Here is an 18971-nt window from a genome sequence, read left to right on the forward strand (position 1 = left end):
CCGCGCGCTCTCGCTCTCTCTTTCTCCAAAGCGGGTGGTTTGCTTGTTTTTATTTTCCTCTTGAGTTCTGTAGAACTTCCGGTATCCAGTCGCATACCGTCGGGCTCCCGCCTTTAATGTGCGGGGGCGAGAACGAAGGGGATGCGCAAACGCCTGTAAAAATCAAAGCGACGCTGCTCCTTATCGGGAGCGGGGAGTTGGGGAACGAGAGTCGTTCCGCTTCTAAACACTCCCGCCCCTCAGGAGGAGGGTTCCATTGGGAACCAGAAGTGCGTTGCGCGGCAGGCTTTCCGTAAAGGTGCGCAGAAGATCCCTCTTTGGGTTCCTCCAGCAAGTTCGGTGTCCGCTCGGCCTTCGGGGAGAGAAGCTGCGGCGGCAGAAGGGATGGCGGCGGCAGGGGCTCTGTCTTCGCTCAGGCGCTGCGGGAAGGTAAATGTCGCCGTTGTTTTCCAGGAGCTCAGCTCGGGCTGTTTTCAGATCCAGGACGCAGGTGGCAGGTGGAGGCTGCAGGTGGGCTGGTCGATCGGCTGCTTTGCAAGCAGATGGTCGCAGGTTAGAATCCCGGCATCTTGAGTCAAAATGAGTCGGGAAGCCAGTGCGAGTAGAGGAGCGTAGTCCAGATGTGCAAGGTAGTCTGGCCCCTGGTAAGAGGGAGAGTCCTTTGTAAACCTGACCTGTACAGGTGAGCTGTGTCCAAGCACAGATCTAGCCGCGGAGAAAGGTTCCCTTGTTGAATTTCAGGAGGATGCACGGGAAAAGGTGGTTAAACTGTACTTGGACAAGAGGGCGTGGGTGCATACGGTCTCCATGCACAGTTGCCAGATCGGAGAACGTGATTTCCAGATGCTGCTGAGTTCTGGCACCTCTCACTCTCTCTTTAGAAATGGATAAAGGGTGTGTTTGTGCGCAGGGGAGCCATGAGATGATCTCTCCTTCATCCCACACCCCTTTTCACTCTGTGGAGTAGGCTAAATTTGCATACCCTTTGTTAAGATGTGCCAGTAATAATAATAAGCCTAACGCAACAGTTCTAAACATCAAGGTGTCAGCTCCACTGAACACTGACTTCTGAATGAAAATGCATATAACTCTGCTGCAAAGCTAGGTGTAAGCATGGTCCTTTCAGTGATCACCAGGGCAACACTATGAGATAGAAGTGTAGAATAAGCAGGATGGCCCCCTTAGTAGGTGCATCAAGCCTGGCTTACCACCTTCTGAAGAAAAGTAATACACATTGCCAACTAAAGAGGGAACTACTATAAAGCTACTAAGTCCAGCACTACTAGCTGTTCAATATTGACTTAGGAAATAAAACTTCATTCATGTAGGTCCTTTATTGTAGGAATGAACAAGAGAACTTGGTAGCCCATATTTCAGTATTTTTGAAAAGAGCTGTAGAATACTTCAGTATACTTATTTTATGTGTGCCAACCCCTTTCAAGGGCCTAACCCTAGAGTGTGAACTTTCTACATAATTCAGGAGTTATTTGCAAATGTTCCTGTATATTGCCCATTGTAAATTTTATAGGGGAAGAGAGCATTGCAGGGAGTTGCCTCTTTTTATAAAGTGAGAGCAATCTTGGTCAGCAAGAATTTGTTTAATGTGAAGGTGGGTTGACTTGCAAATTAAAACCCAATCCTGTGTACTTAGCCCATATCTAAGCCCACCGAAACAGGTTTGCATTTATAAGCAAGCCACAGTTAAACTAAACAAACCATTTGCATTGAATCTAAATGTATCCAATGTGTTTAAATCTGCATAGGACCTAACAACATAAACCAGGCCACTAGGCTCCAGTACTAAGCCCTTTTATATTATAGTTATTGTAGTTTTATATAGCACCATCACTTTACAGAGCAACTAAACAAAAATCTATGTAGATTCTTTATAATATAGTTTTTTCAAAAAGGCTGAAGTTACCTTAACAAAATGGAAATTACCTTTCAGTCTGTTCTGCCTGAAATTAAGTTTGGTCTGTTTCAATGTTAAATTTAAGCACATATGCTGTTAGATATAAGCAAGTCAAAGGATTGTTGCACAATAATCCTAAACAGATTTCTGTCGAAAGGTGTCTCTCCTAAGTGTTCTTAACATTGGGGAGGGGGGGGGGTCTTACTTGTGTTCTCAGCAACAAAGCCAGAGAAATAAGATTGCTTAAAACAAAGAATGAAAATCAGAATTTACAGTCTTGGGCTATGCAAATGTTGTTTCACCATATAAGATCTTGAAGTTGTTCGTGTGCATGCTCATCAGTTGATTACTAAAGCAAATCAAATGATAACCTGTATGTGTGACTCAAAAGATCTAACATGATCAACAGAGACAACTTCCACAACACCTGTAGCAACCCCCACATGTCAAGGGCACACTGTATTGCAGGGATAGCCAACATGGTGCAGTCCAGATACTTTATTGCACATTCCCATCACCCCTGACTGTGGCTTTGCTAGTTGGGGCTGATGGGAATAGGAACCCAAAACTTCCAGAGAGCACTATTCCTGATATAGGGCTGACTTCCATCCTGTTTATATTCTGAAGTATCTTGTAGGACACTTTTGTTCACTTGGGAGCAGTTTCTTTCCCCAGTAATCCAAATTATAATATCCATCCTTGCTCACAACCAAAGTCTAGTGATGATGTCCTCATTAGTCACTTTGGTCTGAGTCTGCCCTTGCTCCCTGAGAGTTCATGGAAATATCTTATTTGTAGTTTCAGGCTAAGATTATTTTCTTTAGTGGTATTGTTCCCTCCTTCTTAAAATATGTTTTGTCCACAGCTGAGATGGAATATGCCTCCATTCATAAACTCTTGCATGAGGCAACCCAGTTTCTTTAAATCTTCCAAATCTGAGGCTTTACCAAACCTAACCAGTGAGGGAGTAACTTGTGCTCCGCTTCAGACATTTACAGAAGAGGAGATCATGATCAAAGAAATGGGTAATGTATTTGAATTCTGTCTCTATGGGCAAAGTCTGCCCAAATCAATTATTTTCTACATGGCATGCGATTTATAATAATGCACTGAAGAGAACGAATCACTTCTGTAAGCAAGAAATTCACCCCCACCCATAAATTGTTAGCTCATTTTCAAAAATTGATGTTTTGAAGAATTAAATGTCGGTTTAAGTCTATGTAGGCAATTCTCTGTTACATTCTAGGCAGAGGGGATAAATACTGCTACCTTTCCCCCACTCCACTATGGTAAACTTCAATCAAAAGACCTAAATCTAACTGTAGCCACTAGTGCTATCTTACCTACATTTGTGAATTTTATATCTGTTAAATTTCTGGCTTCACTGCAACTTAAGGCTAACAATGAGATTCTTTATATCTTTTCTTCCTTATAGTGAAAAAGTTTGCTCATGAGCGAGTGCTACCATTAGTACAGAAAATGGATGCTGATGCAAAAATGGACGATTCTATTGTACAAGGGCTATTTGAACAAGGGGTTTGTACATATTTTGGTGTTTTTAATGCAGTATGTAGCTTCTTCCCTTTGCACACTGAGTACTGTACATATACATTTATAACACAATAAGCAAAAGGATGAATGATATAATTGAAAAATGGTCACAGGGCTGACTGCTAGCTTTCATTCTGTTTTTCTGTAAATATTTGTAGCTTTTCTTCTTCTTAGCAAATAGAAAATTTATGCAGTTGTTTCATTGGAGGTAGATTTAAGGGGAAAACATTTGGTGACTAAGATTACATCCTGACCCCACTTACATGGGAGCAAGCCCAAATGAATTCAAAAGGAGTTGCTTTTGAGTGGACATGGCTAGGATTGCACTTTGGGCATTTTGATTACTCTTTAGTTAAATAAGAGGCACAAGTAACAATAATGTTTTAGTATTATGCCACTCTGATTCTAAAATTTGCTGTTTCAGGAGTACAACAGCACAAGCAAATCTGTAGGATCACAGTATTGGATCTCAAACTTGAGCGTGCTGATAGCCAAATCTTGTGAACATTTCCTTAGAGTTCAGTGGGAGGCTGTGATTATAGGAGGGTACACATGAAAATTCCTTTCGGAATCAATGAGTGGTATTCAACTAAATTTTACTCAGAGTAGACCCATTGAAACTAATTGAAATGAGTTATGTTCGTTAAATTCATTGGGCCTTCTCTGGGTGAAACTTAGCAGAATACCACCCCAATAGCTCTTTTTTCTAGCAAAGATTATGGAAGTTGAGTAGAAGTCAGAATTCATAAGGTTTTTCCACCCACTCCTAACAACAGCTTGTTCTTTCTTTTTCAGTTGATGGGTATTGATCTTGATCCCAAATATGGAGGAACTGGATTTTCCTTTTTTTCCACTATTCTGGTGGTTGAGGAGTTGGCCAAGGTTGATCCATCAGTATCGCTTATGTGTGAACTCCAGAATACTTTAACCAATAAATTGTTTACGACGTATGGCACAGAAGAACAAAAGCAAACCTATTTGCCTAGACTGGCAAAAGACATGGTAGGTGCAGTATATTGGCACATAAGTTAAATATGCATTTGCAGAATTTCCACCTTAAGGAACGAACTGCAGAAACCTATGTAGATGTATTTAGGAGTAAATTCCACCAATTTATTGAAGCTTACTCTCAAGTAAGTGTGCATAGGACTGCAGCCTAAGAGCTCCATCCACAGCCTAGCCCTAGTTCTACTAAACCAACTGAGTTTAGGCATATTTGTGTCTCATTGACTCCTGTGAGTCTTTGGTTGGGTAAAAGAGATGTTTACAGCCAAATCATTCAAAGTTTTGGGAGTTAAACTGTTGATTTTCATCACCCTTAAAGAGGCCACTAAACTGGCCTATGGCAGAGCTTTTTTATTTCTCACTGCCAATGCACAGCATAACAGTGTCCCTGTTATTGCAGCAGCTGTTCCCCCTTACCTCCATAGCACTGCTATGTTCAGGATGAATGAGATTGTGGAATTCTAGGAAACCGTTTGCTCTCATTGAAACAATAAGTAGTAACAGTCCTTCTTTGTTTTCCAACCAGTGCCATCCAAGAAAGCATTGGGTGTTTTTTCAGTTGGAGTGGTGTGAAAATGTTTGAGAGACTATATTGTGTAAATACTTGGATTTTCTTGTCTTGTGAATTAAATATGTCACTGGTTAAAAAAAATCCTTTCTTACTTGATTACCTTGCTGTACCTATGTTCTCAAAATGTTTGCAGAGTGAATATATCTAGTGACTTGACTTTATTTTAAAATGATAGATGGGCAGCTTCTGCCTCTCAGAGCCTGGTTCTGGCAGCGATGCGTTTTCCTTGAAGACTCGTGCTGAAAAGAAGGGGGACTACTATATCATCAGTGGGTCAAAGATGTGGATTAGCTTTGCTGAGCATGCAGGAGTGTTTTTGGTGATGGCAAATGCCAATCCTTCCGCAGTAAGTAGCTAAAACAGTTATCGCTTGATTTTACTAAGGCATTGCATCAAGATTAATTACAAGGTACAAACTAGGCTTGTACCTTGCTTATACTGGCAGTCTTCCTTTTTCTTCCTGTATCCTCAATTTATGGAATTTCTTCTGCTGTTTTGGAAATTTGCTAAGAACAGCAGAAGAGCAGAGTTAGGAACCTTGATCTCTCTTTCTCTTTGCCCCCCAATCCCTCCTGCCTGCCCTGGTGTTTTTCTTATCCTATTTGCATCTGAGAAGCCCTGTCTGGAGTATCCATACTAGTGAGTAAAAAGGTAAAGGTGCGGGTGGTCCTGTGGTCTAAACCACTGAGCTTCTAAACCACTGAGCAGTCAGGATGCAGTCAGACAAAGAAAGGTGATTACACAGCTGTTGTACAGTTTTGCACTGTTCATGATTAGGCACTGTATTGCACAACCACTGTATTGCACAACCAGCAATCCAGAACATTTATTTATATACAGTGGTACCTTGGTACTCAAACAGTTTGGCTCCCAGACAAATCGGCTCCCGGACGCTGCAAACCCAGAAGTAAGCGTTCTGGTTTGCAAACGTTTTTCGGATGCTGAACATCTGACGCGGCTTCTGCTTGAGTGCAGGAAGTTCCTGCAGCCAATCAGAAACTGTTTTTTGAACAGTTTCGAGAGTCAAGCAGACTCTCGGAACGGATTATGTTTGACAACCCAACCAAGGTACCACTGCAGTCAATTTCACAGTTAAAAGCGTTTACAATAAAAACAAATCCATGTATAAAACTCAATCTGTAAATAGAAATAATTTCAGATCTAATATAGACACAGATTGGGATAAAGATCTTCACTTAAATGGCATATTGAAAAGGAAAGACTGGGCAGCCTTGGCAGGAGTCCGGCCCCAAGCTAGGATGGGTGAATTCTGGTTTCTCGCAGCTTCTCGTTTTTCCAACTGTGGGTTCTCCACAGTTCTACATAAGTTTCCTAATTCTTTTTTAAAGGTACTCACAAACATGTGCTAGTATTTTATTTCATTACACCCTTTTTTGTATGGAATACTGCCTAATATAATGAGTTTTGTGTTCTGTTTTTTAACTAATATATGCATTTTCATGCAATCTTAACCTTACATTACTTGGTTGGAAAACTGCCCTGCAAAAATCAGAGAAGTGCAGATTTCAAAGGATTGCTGCATTTTCAGAATGTGTGAATTAGGTATATCTGCTTTTAATGTGAACTGAATTGAATTTCCACCCTGTCCTTATTATCAGCACAGTTAATTTTCCATATGTCTTTCCTTCCTAGGGCTATAAAGGAATTACCTGTTTCATAGTAGACCGTAATACAGAGGGCCTACATGTAGGAAAGAAGGAGGATAAACTGGGAATCAGAGCCACATCTACATGTCCTGTAACATTTGAAAATGTGAAGGTGCAGTAGTCCTTTTAAAGCTGTGGAATTTGGCTAAGTCATTGCAATACTGTACTCAGTACGAACAACTCAGTGGGATGCAGTTGCATAAATTAGCATGCGTTTGGAAGATGAATGGTGCATTACTCACAGGAGGTTGGCTTAAAAAAAACACTTTTAGAAATATAGCAAATTTAGATTTGAATCACACACGAACGCAGTCTGTTGATTTATGGTTGCTCCAAATTTACAAAAATTTTGTCAACCAAAAGCCATACAGTAGTTTGCTTTTTTATGTTCCTCATAACTGAATGTAAAATACACGTTTGGCTCTGCAGTTGTATGGAAGCAGCACAGTGAGGTTGCTGGTTTTGAAGTCGTATTGTGGTTTGTTGCTTTGTCTGCGTGCGTTTTTGTAAACCGCCTTGGGAAGCATTTATGTTCGAAAGGTGGCCTATATTTTTTAAATAAATAAATGTGGAGATGGAAGTAAAGGGCTACTAGCAATTAATTGATTTTGCTTAATTCCTCAGGTTCCTGTGACCAACGTGCTTGGGCAGGTTGGGCAGGGCTATAAGTATGCCATTGGAATGCTCAATACGGGAAGAATAGGAATAGCTGCACAGGTAAGTATCACTATAATTACTTAGGTCCAGTGCAGACGTAACGCACAGTGTATACAGTTTTGACTGCCCCCCCCCACCAGTCCTGATCTCAAAAAGGATGTTGCAGAATTGTAACAAAAGCCCTTTTAAGTATCATCAAGTTACAATTACCTGAATCAGGAGAGCCACCACTGTCCAGACACTGTGCCTGAAGGTGTGTATACTTAAAACCTATTACTCCCTCCCCCATTGTATGATTTGCAGCAGGGCTGGGCCCTTCAGAACGTGGCAGAGAACGTGGGGCCACACGCTTCCCCTTCACCCAGCTGTAATCATGTGAGGGGTTGAAAGCCTGAAATATGGCTAAAGAGTCTTCCCCAACTGTAGTTAAAAAGATTAGGAGCTGGTTGCTGGAGTGCATAATTCCAAACCTACACGTTCCCAGTCCTTCCTTTCTCTTGGAGAAATACAGTGGTACCTCGGGTTACATACGTTTCAGGTTACAGACTCCGCTAACCCAGAAATAGTACCTCAGGTTAAGAACTTTGCTTCAGGATGAAAACAGAAATCGTGGCCCCATTAGCTAAAGTGGTACCTCAGGTTAAGAACAGTTTCAGGCTAAGAACGGACCTCCAGAACGAATTAAGTACGTAACCCGAGGTACCACTGTAAAGTGCACCTCATCACGGCTTAACATTCTTTAAGCACATAGGCTTGGACCCAACAATTATTGGGCATGCCCAATGGGATGTTTTGCCTTTTTTTTCTTTGAACAAGAGGTTTCCATGTGATATCGCAAGCTGCTTTTGAATAGCCCCTTGGGTTTCAGAAATGCTTTGTAATGAGGGCTGCTCTTCCATGTGTCCTTGGGCACATGGAAGTAGTTGCATTGTTCTTTGAATTTTAGCCACAGTGACTAGGTTTCAGTCTCCTTCTTTAGAAGCCTCCCTTCGCCACTCACACCAAGAGTATCTTAACGAATTACCTTGTTCCAACATCTTGAAGTAAAGAGAGATGTCATGAGCAAAAACCCAGGTTCCCTTCCTTTCCCTGCCCCCATTAAAAACCTGGTTTTAATTTAGAATTTAATCAGCATATTATGGGGGGGGGGGAACCACCCTGAGCTATTAGGTTTAGGAGAACAGTATTAATAAATAAGTAACCTTATCAAGGCATTACACATTAATGTTGTTAGATTATCACTTTCCATATTAAGCAGTGAAATGGACTGCTGGTGACTGACTAGGTATTACTATGCTGTGTGATGAGGCATTGGAAATTTAATGAGTAAAATGAAAGTGATGGTGAGATGTTCTTAGAAATACCCGACTTCTAGCTTCTTTCACTGCCTTTTGAATTCTGCATATAACTAGTTTTGCTGGGGGTTTTTTAGTCTTTCTGGAATACAAAATCTCTCCAATCCTGCGGTTGTCTTATGGGCCCCTAACAACCAAACTCACTCCTGACAATTGTCACAAAGCTTGTCTTGCCCTTTTAAAGAGGACTGGGACACTTTTCCAACCACATTAGTAACATTTGCTTTTCGTCGTTGTTCATTCACAGATGTTGGGATTAGCACAAGGATGTTTTGACCACACCATCCCATATACAAAGGAGAGGTCCCAATTTGGAAAAAGCACATTTGACTTTCAGGTAGCGATGAGTGCATTCTGTAAAATGGGTCTAAAAACAAAAAGAAATGCTTATCACAGCTGATATTTTGTAGGCCACAGTATTATAACTTCTTAACCACTGCCATGTTTTGTTTGAAGGATTACCTGTGAGTAAATATGAAGAAAATATTTTAAGTAGTAATACCTTTCTGACTATCTGTGTGGCAGAACTTTCTATAACTTGAGTGAGAACTCCTTCGGCTACGAATTTTTACACAATTCTACCATGATGCAGTTATTTCTTGCATCATGGTAGAATTGTTTAAAAGTTCATTTGTAATTTGTCACTCAAGCTACAGTGTGGCTAACTACTGTAATATTTGCATTATTATATTTCACTGTAGTTGCCATAGGATGTGTTTATAAAACGGTAATTATAGTAATGATTTCCCCTTGCTTTTTTGGTTGTTTTTGGCTTGGTCTTTTGCACTTTAGACTTCATTTCTTACCTGGAAATGAATACAGTTCTATTTACACTTGAGTAAACAAACAAATAATTGCTATATCGGTCACTCATAGGATCAGGAACTGAGCATTATATCTGGCAGCTGGAGAAGGGAGGGTGATTTCCTCTTGCAAGTTTAGTTTTACATGGAACTTGTTTCTTTCAAGGGAATGCAACATCAGATTGCGCAAGTGGCTGTACAGATAGAAGCTGCAAGATTGTTAACCTACAATGCAGCTCGACTTGCAGAAAGCGGAAGGCCATTCATAAAAGAGTCCAGCATGGCCAAGTATTATGCAGCAGAGGTAAGCTGTATTTGAGGTTCTTTTTTGCCTTTTCTTTTTAAATGAAACATAACTGAACTATGGCTTTATATTATTACAGATAGCTTATCATGAGACATTATTATTATTGCAGTTTGCAATAACAACATATATGGAACAATTGCCTATAAATACAATTAAAACATTTGCCCATATAAAACAATCATATACACAATTTAGAACAAGATACAGTGGTGCCTCGCAAGACGAAAAGAATCCGTTCCGCGATTCTCTTCGTCTAGCGGTTTTTTCGTCTTGCGAAGCAAGCCCATTGACAGCTTAGCGGATTAGCGCTACAGCGGTCTAGCGGCTTTCAGCGATCAGCTGTTAAGCGGCTTATCAGCGGAACAGCTGATAAGCGGCTTAGTGCCTTAGGAAAGGGGGGGGGGAGCGGAAAAAACCCCGCGGGGACTCACAAGATTTTTTCGTCTTGCGAAGCAACCCCATAGGGAAATTCGTTTTGCGAAGCGCCTCCAAAACGGAAAACCCTTTCGTCTAGCGGGTTTTCCGTCTTGCGAGGCGTTCGTCTTGCGGGGCACCACTATATATATATTGCTTGATTGTAATGCAACCTCAAAGTGGCTTACAAAAAGAATGAAACAAGAAAATCGCCCATTAAAAACAGCATTTTAAACATTTTAAAAATGATTAAAATCAGCAATAAGCTAATTACCGGATTGAAACATTCTACATGTCTGAATGGTGGGACGCGGGTGGCGCTGTGGGTAAAAGCCTCAGCGCCTAGGATTTGCCGATCGAAAGGTCGGCAGTTCGAATCCCCGCAGCGGGGTGCGCTCCCATCGCTTGGTCCCAGCGCCTGCCAACCTAGCAGTTCGAAAGCACCCCCGGGTGCAAGTAGATAAATAGGGACCGCTTACTGGCGGGAAGGTAAACGGGGTTTCCGTGTGCTGCTCTGGTGCCGGTTCGCCAGAGCAGCTTAGTCACGCTGGCCACGTGACCCGGAAGTGTCTGCAGACAGCGCTGGCTCCCGGCCTCTAGAGTGAGATGAGCGCACAACCCTAGAGTCTGTCAAGACTGGCCCGTATGGGCAGGGGTTCCTTTACCTTTACATGTTTGAATAGGCTTGACAGAGTACAGTGAAGGCACCAACGTGATGTCAGTATTCTGACGGTCAGGATAGTATTGATTTGAATTGAGCAAAAGTCACAGCATGCTTCATGTGTTTTTTGCAGGTTGCTACTCTAACAACAAGTAAATGTATTGAATGGATGGGCGGAGTTGGCTTCACAAAAGATTATCCTATTGAGAAATATTACAGGGATTGCAAGATTGGTAAGTAGCAGTTTCTTATAGATCATCTGTTGAAAATGAAAACGTAGCATTTTTATTGAATGATCAGAAAGTTATCAACAAAGCGCATTTGCCGTTCTCCATCTCCTGATATGGATATTGAGTGGCAAGTCTATAAGAATCTGGAAGTCTGATTGTTTGTCAAGTTTTGATCTACAATCTTAGCCACACCGGGTTCCTCACCCTCTTCACTGTCCCAGCTACCTACAGGCAAACTGATTAGATACCTTAGTTTGTTCATTACCCAGAATGTAGATCTGATAGTCTTTTCGCATACAGCTGCATAGGCAAATCCATGCTACCTGCCCCACCATGCGGCTATATTATTCACTTCCAATCCTTAGCTGCTCAGAATTGCATGAGTGAAAAGCAGGCCCCATGCCTCTGGATGTGGAAGGTATAGGGACTAATTTCTGTTAGGAAATGCATTGTGCTTTCTTCAGCAAAATTATGACCAGCCCTATCTATGTTAGGCTGTACAAATCTGTGTGGATATCACAGTCTCATCAGTCACTGATCTGCAGCCTGCCATAATGGACTGTCTCCACTAAAATATGTACTAGAGGATATGAAAGCGATACTTACTTTACACATACAAGTTATAGGGTGGAATTGAACATTCGTGAGTAGACTTCTGCTTGCACAACAGGACTTCTTATACCTCCCTCCTGCAGCCTCCACGTGCCTCCCAAATCTGAATTGGAGGGGCCCCCAGTCCCTCAGAGCAATTGTGTGGGTGGCTGCAGAAAAAGGGGAGAGGAAGCAAAAGTCCTGTTCTGCAAATGGAAGCACACAGTCGCCTCTGGAGTCAATCCATAACTTTTGTGCGCTTGCTCTTGCATCTTCCTTTGTAATAAAACCACACCACATTCAAAGTTTCTACTAAATTGTTTAACGTACTGCACTGATCACAACAAAAAATACTCCAGCGGTAGAACTTGACGCTGCATTATCAGACCTTTTTCACTCTGCCTCTGTTACATACCTTTGCCTCATCTCTAATGTTTACCACAACATGCTTAAATCACTGTTTATCGCTGTTTATATTATTGCTTCATTTATTCCCCCACCCTGATGGTTTGTTTCAGGTACCATATATGAAGGAACTTCAAATATCCAGCTGAACACAATCGCAAAATGCATTGCTCAAGAATACTGAAAATCAAGAGATTTAATTACCGCTACAGTACTGGTGTGAATCACGGGCTACTTCTTCATGTCTAATTTCTAAGACAAAATAAGAAAAATTGTGGTAATTTTAAATATGTACAAGACTGCAGCATAAGTGACTAGACTGTTACACTTCAGTAATGTACCATAATAACTGAGTTCTGAAGAGGGGAGGGGAGGGAGATGAATCAGAACTTTATTAGCAAAGCCAACAGGCCACAGCTATGCAAGAATTAAAAATAAAATAAACTAAGAATAAAAAGGAGGATAAGAACAAACAGAAGGAGGTCCGTCAGATGAACAAGTCTGTCACTCAGATGGTGGCCCTCAATTTCATAGCTCTCTCGATGTACCTCGCGACCTTCTCTGTTGTCTGACTATCCGTATCAGATAAGAGAAAAAACAGTATAATGTCTTGTGAACGGCCGGGGTTGGGGAGAATGAGTGGAGTAATAATCTCATTCCTTAGGTCTTTGTAAAGGGGGCAGGATAGGAGGACGTGGGACACTGTTTCCGTGTTACCATCTCTACATGGGCAGAGTCGTTTTTCAAATGGAGTCTTTTGGTAACGACCTTCGAGTACGGCAGAGGGAAGAACATCCCATCTAGCCAATGTAAAGGCACGTCTGTATTTTGGGATGGTTAATTTAAACAAATATGAAGCTGGAAAGTCAAAATGGGAAGGGGGAAAGTAGGTATACCATGGGCACAGTTTCTTTAAGATAGTCAGGTTGTTTTGCCGTTCAATGTCTTTCAGGCGCTGGCCTATTAGACTCTTTGCTTTAATGAGGCCCATTGATAATAGGGATTGCGAATGCAGACCGCATGAAAGGAGTTTTTGATGCACAGTTTTGAACCACATGCTTTTATGAGGGTCTTGCATTACTAGAGGCAGTAGACCAGGTGGATTTAGATTACCATAATAACTAATTTTCCCAACTATAATGATACAGGGCGTTAAAATCAACCTTCTTTTGTATCTACACGTTGGGGTTTGTAGAACTGATAACTTCAGTTGATTCTGGGCTATCAAGGCTTCTCTGCTTTACCATGTGGGCTCTTTGAACTTTTGCACCTGCTTATCAAGATCCAGCACACCAATATACAAACTGTGAAAAAGAACTAAGTATCCAAGAAATCTCTGAAATTCTATTCACACAAGTGTGATGGCCCTGATCACATGGGAGCTGTAATGAAGTTACACTAAAAAAAATACCCTACAACCCATACATGTCGGTGAACTCCACAAGTATCAGTGGTCGGTGCTTGAAAACATGGCCCAAACAGGATAATAATGGACAAAATAACCCACCTCTTTGATTGAGTTGCAACGCTGTACTTGGGGAGTTGGAACAGACTTGTCCTATGGTGGTTAAGATGGAGATGAAGGAAGTAATTAATACAGGGCCTTTTCTATAGGATGGTTAAAAGTTAGTACTTCATGCTTTATTCTGGGCATCCTGTAAAAATGCATGCAGGCCTCAGAGACAGCAATAAGTAAGACATTTGCTTTTGAATAGTCCTGTTAATCTTGGCTATTGCAATGTGTCCAGGAGTATGTTCATTTCCATGGCACTTGAAGGTATTTTACATAGAACTGCTTCACTGGAACATAAAAAGGTAAGATAAGATTCTGGTGTCTGTGGCACTACAGTATCATGAAATATTGTGCAGGGTTGCAAGTGATTAAGTGAGAAAGTGGTGCTGGTTCCACTGAAGCCAATGGGGTTTTTATCAGCTTCCTTTAAACTCCTTTTTCTTTGTTGGCTTTTAGACTGCAATTTTTAATTTTTGTGCCAAAGTCACATACATGTAAAGTGTGATCACCTTGTTTCCACACCTCATTGGGTGAAACTGTTGCAGACAAGAGTACCCAACCAAGGTGATCTTGCATTCTTTTTATCTGTGCCGTATTTGAAACTTGAATACAGTGGTACCTCGGTTTAAGGACAGTCTGGTTTAAGAACGATTTGGTTTACAAACTCCACAGATCCGGAATGTCCCGGTTTGAGAACTTTACCTCGGTCTAAGAATGGAATCCAAACGGTGGAAGGGCACTGGCGGCGGGAGGCCTCATTAGGGAAAGCACGCCTCGGTTTAAGAACAGTTTCGGTTTAAGAACGGACTTCCAGAACGGATTAAGTTTGTAAACCGAGGTACCACTGTACACACACACACACACACTTCTTTCCATTCTATTAGTGGAAGAAAATGCCCATTTGAAAAGCACCCTCATAATAAACATTTCTGTTACTAATATTAGTTCATCCATCAGATCGGGTCGGGGGCAAGCATTTGGTTGTGTATGTGGGGAAGGAACATTGCTGAGTCCAAGCGGCAGAGCGCAGCTTGAGCTGCAAAAATACTGAGGCTAAATTGTAGATCATGCATGGGGACGTTAAGGCAACTGCATTTCCTTGTATTCTCAGATCTTATGATACTGCTGGGTTTAATCAGAAGTAGTGCTGGAACAGAATAAGCAGTGTTCTGAAGTGAGCAAATGACTGGGGGAGGGAGGGGGAGGAAGCCTAGTTTGTTTGTTAGGTAATGCACACATTTTGGAAGAAGCACAGCACATTAAAAGGCAACCCCCCCCCCCAAAAAAAGGGAAGAAACCAGGAATCCAGCAGGCACATGTTGAATTTCTGCCATCTTAAAAGAGGCATATCCTCTGTGTGACAGAAGATGTGATCTCTCTTCGATGATTCATTTATTTCCCACCTTTCTTGTCTTATGGAACCCAAGGAAGAGTCCATGTGGTTTCCAGGCCACCAGCCAGGCCCAGACCTACTTGGCTGCAACAAGGTGGTGGCCGCATGTGCCTTCACTCCGCAGCCTGGGAGTGCTGCCTGTATTCTTTTTTAAATGAATGCTTGTATTAAAAAAAATAATTGCAAAGATCTGCAAGTTTAATAGAGCCATCTTTTAAATTTATTAAAATGTTTCAGATGGAGTAATCTGATTGACAAAACATTGCAGCCCCAGTCATAAGTGGTAGCATTACTCTTTAAGCTGGCAGTAATTGGCTATAACATTTCTATGACAAGGTCCCCACTGTGCCTTCAATCAATCTAGCTGTATTAAAAAATATGGAAAGCTTGTCTTTGTTACATTTGAGCTACCTTTGTGGGTTAAGAATAAGTATAGACACATAGTCCAGTTATACAATGTACAAAGCTGCTCATGAAAACTGTCCAGCTACTTGATTCAATATACTTTGCTATATACCTGTTACAGGACCTGCATTCGCCTCTTTCTTTTCTTGAGGGGCTCTGGGTCTTTTAACATCTGCATGCCAGTCAGAGATTCAGCAGGCACAACTTTCTTCATAACAACTCATGCCTGGGAAAGCTTTCTTTAAATTCTAGCTAGGAGGCAGCTTTTAAAAAGCAGAAATCCACTTTCAGCAGGGGGGGAATGTTACAACCCTAACTTGAAATGGCTTTTGCATTAAGCATCTAGCATACAAGTTTTTATCACTTTGAACTGTGTGTTTATTATATCTGCTTTGGGCTGTGTGCAGCTGATCGGAATCCGATTCCTTCTAAACCAAACATTAAGGAAAATCCTTGGTGAGTATTTCAAGTTAAAGGTACAGTTTGTATAAAGAGCACCTAACGTGAAGTATTTTTGTACAGCATGCGTACCGCGTGCATTGTTACAAATATTTTTGTATGTCTTCTACCATGATTGTACACCCCACAAAGTGGCTATAAAAGTGATTAAATGCAAATGCATCTACTAAGTGAAAGTGGAATAAAACTGTAAAATAAGATTGTGGTTGATGAATGCCATACACGTAACATCCTCTTCTTAATCAACAAAGCATATGACAATGTCTTCTGACTGTGGTGTGTGCTGTCTATCCATCTACCCTACAACTACATTCTACGGAGATAGTACTTGAAGCATGATCTAGTGTCGCACAGTAAGGCCTAGATGCCTTCCTCACTGTCTAGCTCTCTCTTCTTTTTCTCTGGCACACATTGCTATCTCTTGCTTTCCTAATTTTTTCATAGGCTGACATTGGAAGGTTTTTGCAAATGCAAGCACAATTCATACAAGATTGCTTTCTGCACCTGGACAAGAACACACATATGGGATTCTCTTAGTTTCTTCTCTGCTCACTCTTTCTTTCTCTGGCATCAAGGTACCCTTAAAGGCACCCCAAAAGCTTTTTTAAAAAATAAAAATATTCTACTCTCTGTCACAGTCAAGAAAAAGGATTATGAGGATTAACACAAGAGACCAAATGTTTTCATACTAAACCAACTGAACAGCAAGGATGCATTTGTGATCTTGGTTCAGAATGAGAAGCTAAGCAATAATAATGGAAATGGACTTGGCTATGGCATTTAGATGGTTCTGTAAGTCCTGTTTATTCACAAATAATGCTGACTCTTCTCAGGTGCATGTATGGTTATAACAAAGTAAATCCATTAGGAGTGTTTTTTCGGCAGTTTTGTCATTTTGGACTTGTTAAGTTGGCTCTATGTTGGTTTCAAAATTGGGTGGCAAATTGCCTCTAGCAACTTACGTGGAATAAATATTTTCAGATGCAGACATTTTCCTCACCTCTGATCCTAAAGTTGTCTATTTATGGGGCAGGGGAGGCAAATTGCATCGGCAGCCTATTTGAATGTAGCATTCCCACGTTTTCCCCTCATGGGATGGTTTGTAAAAGGTATTGCATAAGCATGAATGATGTACTGGAGTCAATCTTGACTTTAGTTTTGAGTGTGATTGCTTACCTTTCCCCCCTCTTAAGCCAGCCACTAGAGGGACATCCATCTACCAGAAAACAGGCTGAACATATCCAAATCTATACAGTAGAGGGCATAGGAGCTCTTCCATACAGGCCAATTTTTTTTAATAAAAAAAATGCCTAAATCACTGTCACATCAAAGATACTGGAGGGAGAAAGATGTGGAAAAGTAGGCCAAAAAAGCCTGCCAGTGTAGAAATAATTAAATGTATTCCTTTCCCTTTTTTTAAGGTTAACAGTAAGTCCTCTTTGGCACCAGAGCAAGTTGACTTTTTATGTAGTGAAGTGTTCATTCATTATGCCTTTTCTTACTGTTAGGCTTCAGTTTTTCATTAGGACCAAAATGCAGCTGGTTTTTTTTCCTTCCAGGGTTGGGAAGGGGAGAGACGAAGTGTGCTCCCCACCTCCATCTCTCACATAGGAAGCTGGTTTAAACTGAGTTGGTCCATTACTCTGTCTATCTCAGTACTTCCTTTCCTTCCCAGCCCTACCTGCAGATGCCAGCGATTATATCTGTGTGCAAAGCATGTGCTCAACAGACCACTAAGCTAGAACCTCGTATCTCACTAGGCAATTGCATAAGCTTACACATTTTCTGAAGGCCATCTGGTCCAACTTGCTTTCACCCAGAAGCAAAGTCTTCTGTATCAATTATTCCTATAAGCTTAATTCATGTCTAGTTGATTTAGCAGTAGATGTGGGCTTATCTGCTCATATTGGTAACAAATCCTGTTAACTGAATAGCCATCTCTTCAAAAATGTGATTTGTTAATAAATGGAAAATACAATAAAAGAGCAGACTACAGGCAGGTTGGATGGATTGTGGTCCCCACATCTCACTTCTGGAGATCAAATTTTAAGGAAGTAGGGAAGGAAGGAAGATGCAAATTCACTTGTCAGGAGCAGAATAAACCTCATTTAAATACATTAAATACATTTCATTTTGCTAGCTCTTGGAGAATTGGGTGACCCCTGAAAATACAGAAGACTTTTGACTGTAACTATTCAATATGTAGGGTTGCATGTCGACACACCTTGAAAAGAACTCCAATCCAGTAGAAGCTTTCAGTGGAAAAAGGAGAGAAGGTAACTTTCACCAGTTTTTATATGCACACAAACACTCCCCCATATCACTTCCCTTTTTGTTTCAGAAGATCCTCCAATTCTCTTTTTAGGAAGGTGCCACGCATAGAAAGAAGGATGGAAATCACTTCTCTGCTTGCAGCAGAGTGTCCCACGAATAGAACTAGAGCCATCCTACAGTCAAACCAGATATGGGTCATTTATATATTTTTATCCCACCCCTTTAACATCAGCTAGAACAAAAGAGTGATTCAGAACACAACTGATGATGGGCTCACCTACATTTCCTGACTGTACTGCTACCGTTACTTGTTTTTTTAATCCATGAAGACTTTAAAAAAAGGTTAAAATATACAAAACTCTTTTGATACAGAGCTAGATTCAATACTTTCCTGCCAAACAGGTGACTTAGTAGCATTTTAACTTGATTTATCTTGCAGCTGTATCATTGCATGCCCTATAAATGGTCCTTTCCCTATTTATTTATTTATTTATTTATTTATTTATTTCCCACCTATTGTTTGCTTTCTTTCTTTTTTAAAAAATAATTTCATTTTTGCACTAAAGCACTACTGTAGGAATAAAACAAAAATAATAAAGCAAACACAATTCACATTTGGAGAGGGCCAGATATTGCTATGGCTGGGACTGTGATGCACTGTCCGTGTTTGCCTTTGCAGGGGGGGAGGAATATTCTAATGGGGAATATAAAGGTAAAGGTACCCCTGCCCGTACGGGCCAGCCTTGACAGACTCTAGGGTTGTGCGCCCATCTCACTCAAGAGGCCGGGGGCCAGCGC

At 41.1% G+C, this 18971-nt stretch overlaps 1 protein-coding gene across 1 annotated transcript; it reads left to right on the forward strand.

Annotated features, from left to right (window-relative positions):
• Window positions 1-102: 102 nt before the first annotated feature.
• Window positions 103-13269, forward strand: ACADSB (acyl-CoA dehydrogenase short/branched chain). Its single transcript, XM_028730018.2, has 11 exons — window positions 103-429; window positions 2778-2937; window positions 3348-3448; window positions 4259-4465; window positions 5215-5385; window positions 6693-6818; window positions 7331-7423; window positions 8966-9055; window positions 9688-9825; window positions 11037-11136; window positions 12243-13269. Exons 1-11 carry the CDS (start codon window positions 385-387, stop codon window positions 12311-12313), a joined length of 1302 nt encoding a protein of 433 aa, XP_028585851.2. The 5' UTR covers window positions 103-384; the 3' UTR covers window positions 12314-13269.
• Window positions 13270-18971: the final 5702 nt, after the last annotated feature.

Source organism: Podarcis muralis, chromosome 6, assembly GCF_964188315.1.
Source record: "Podarcis muralis chromosome 6, rPodMur119.hap1.1, whole genome shotgun sequence".
NCBI lineage: Eukaryota > Metazoa > Chordata > Lepidosauria > Squamata > Lacertidae > Podarcis > Podarcis muralis.

Coding starts and splice junctions, on each gene's coding strand:
- ACADSB (XM_028730018.2), top strand. CDS start 385: ATGGCGGCGGCAGGGGCTCTGTCTTCGCTCAGGCGCTGCGGGAAG. Junction 9,826..11,036: donor CCAAGTATTATGCAGCAGAG/GTAAGCTGTATT, acceptor TGTTTTTTGCAG/GTTGCTACTCTAACAACAAG. Junction 11,137..12,242: donor TTACAGGGATTGCAAGATTG/GTAAGTAGCAGT, acceptor GGTTTGTTTCAG/GTACCATATATGAAGGAACT.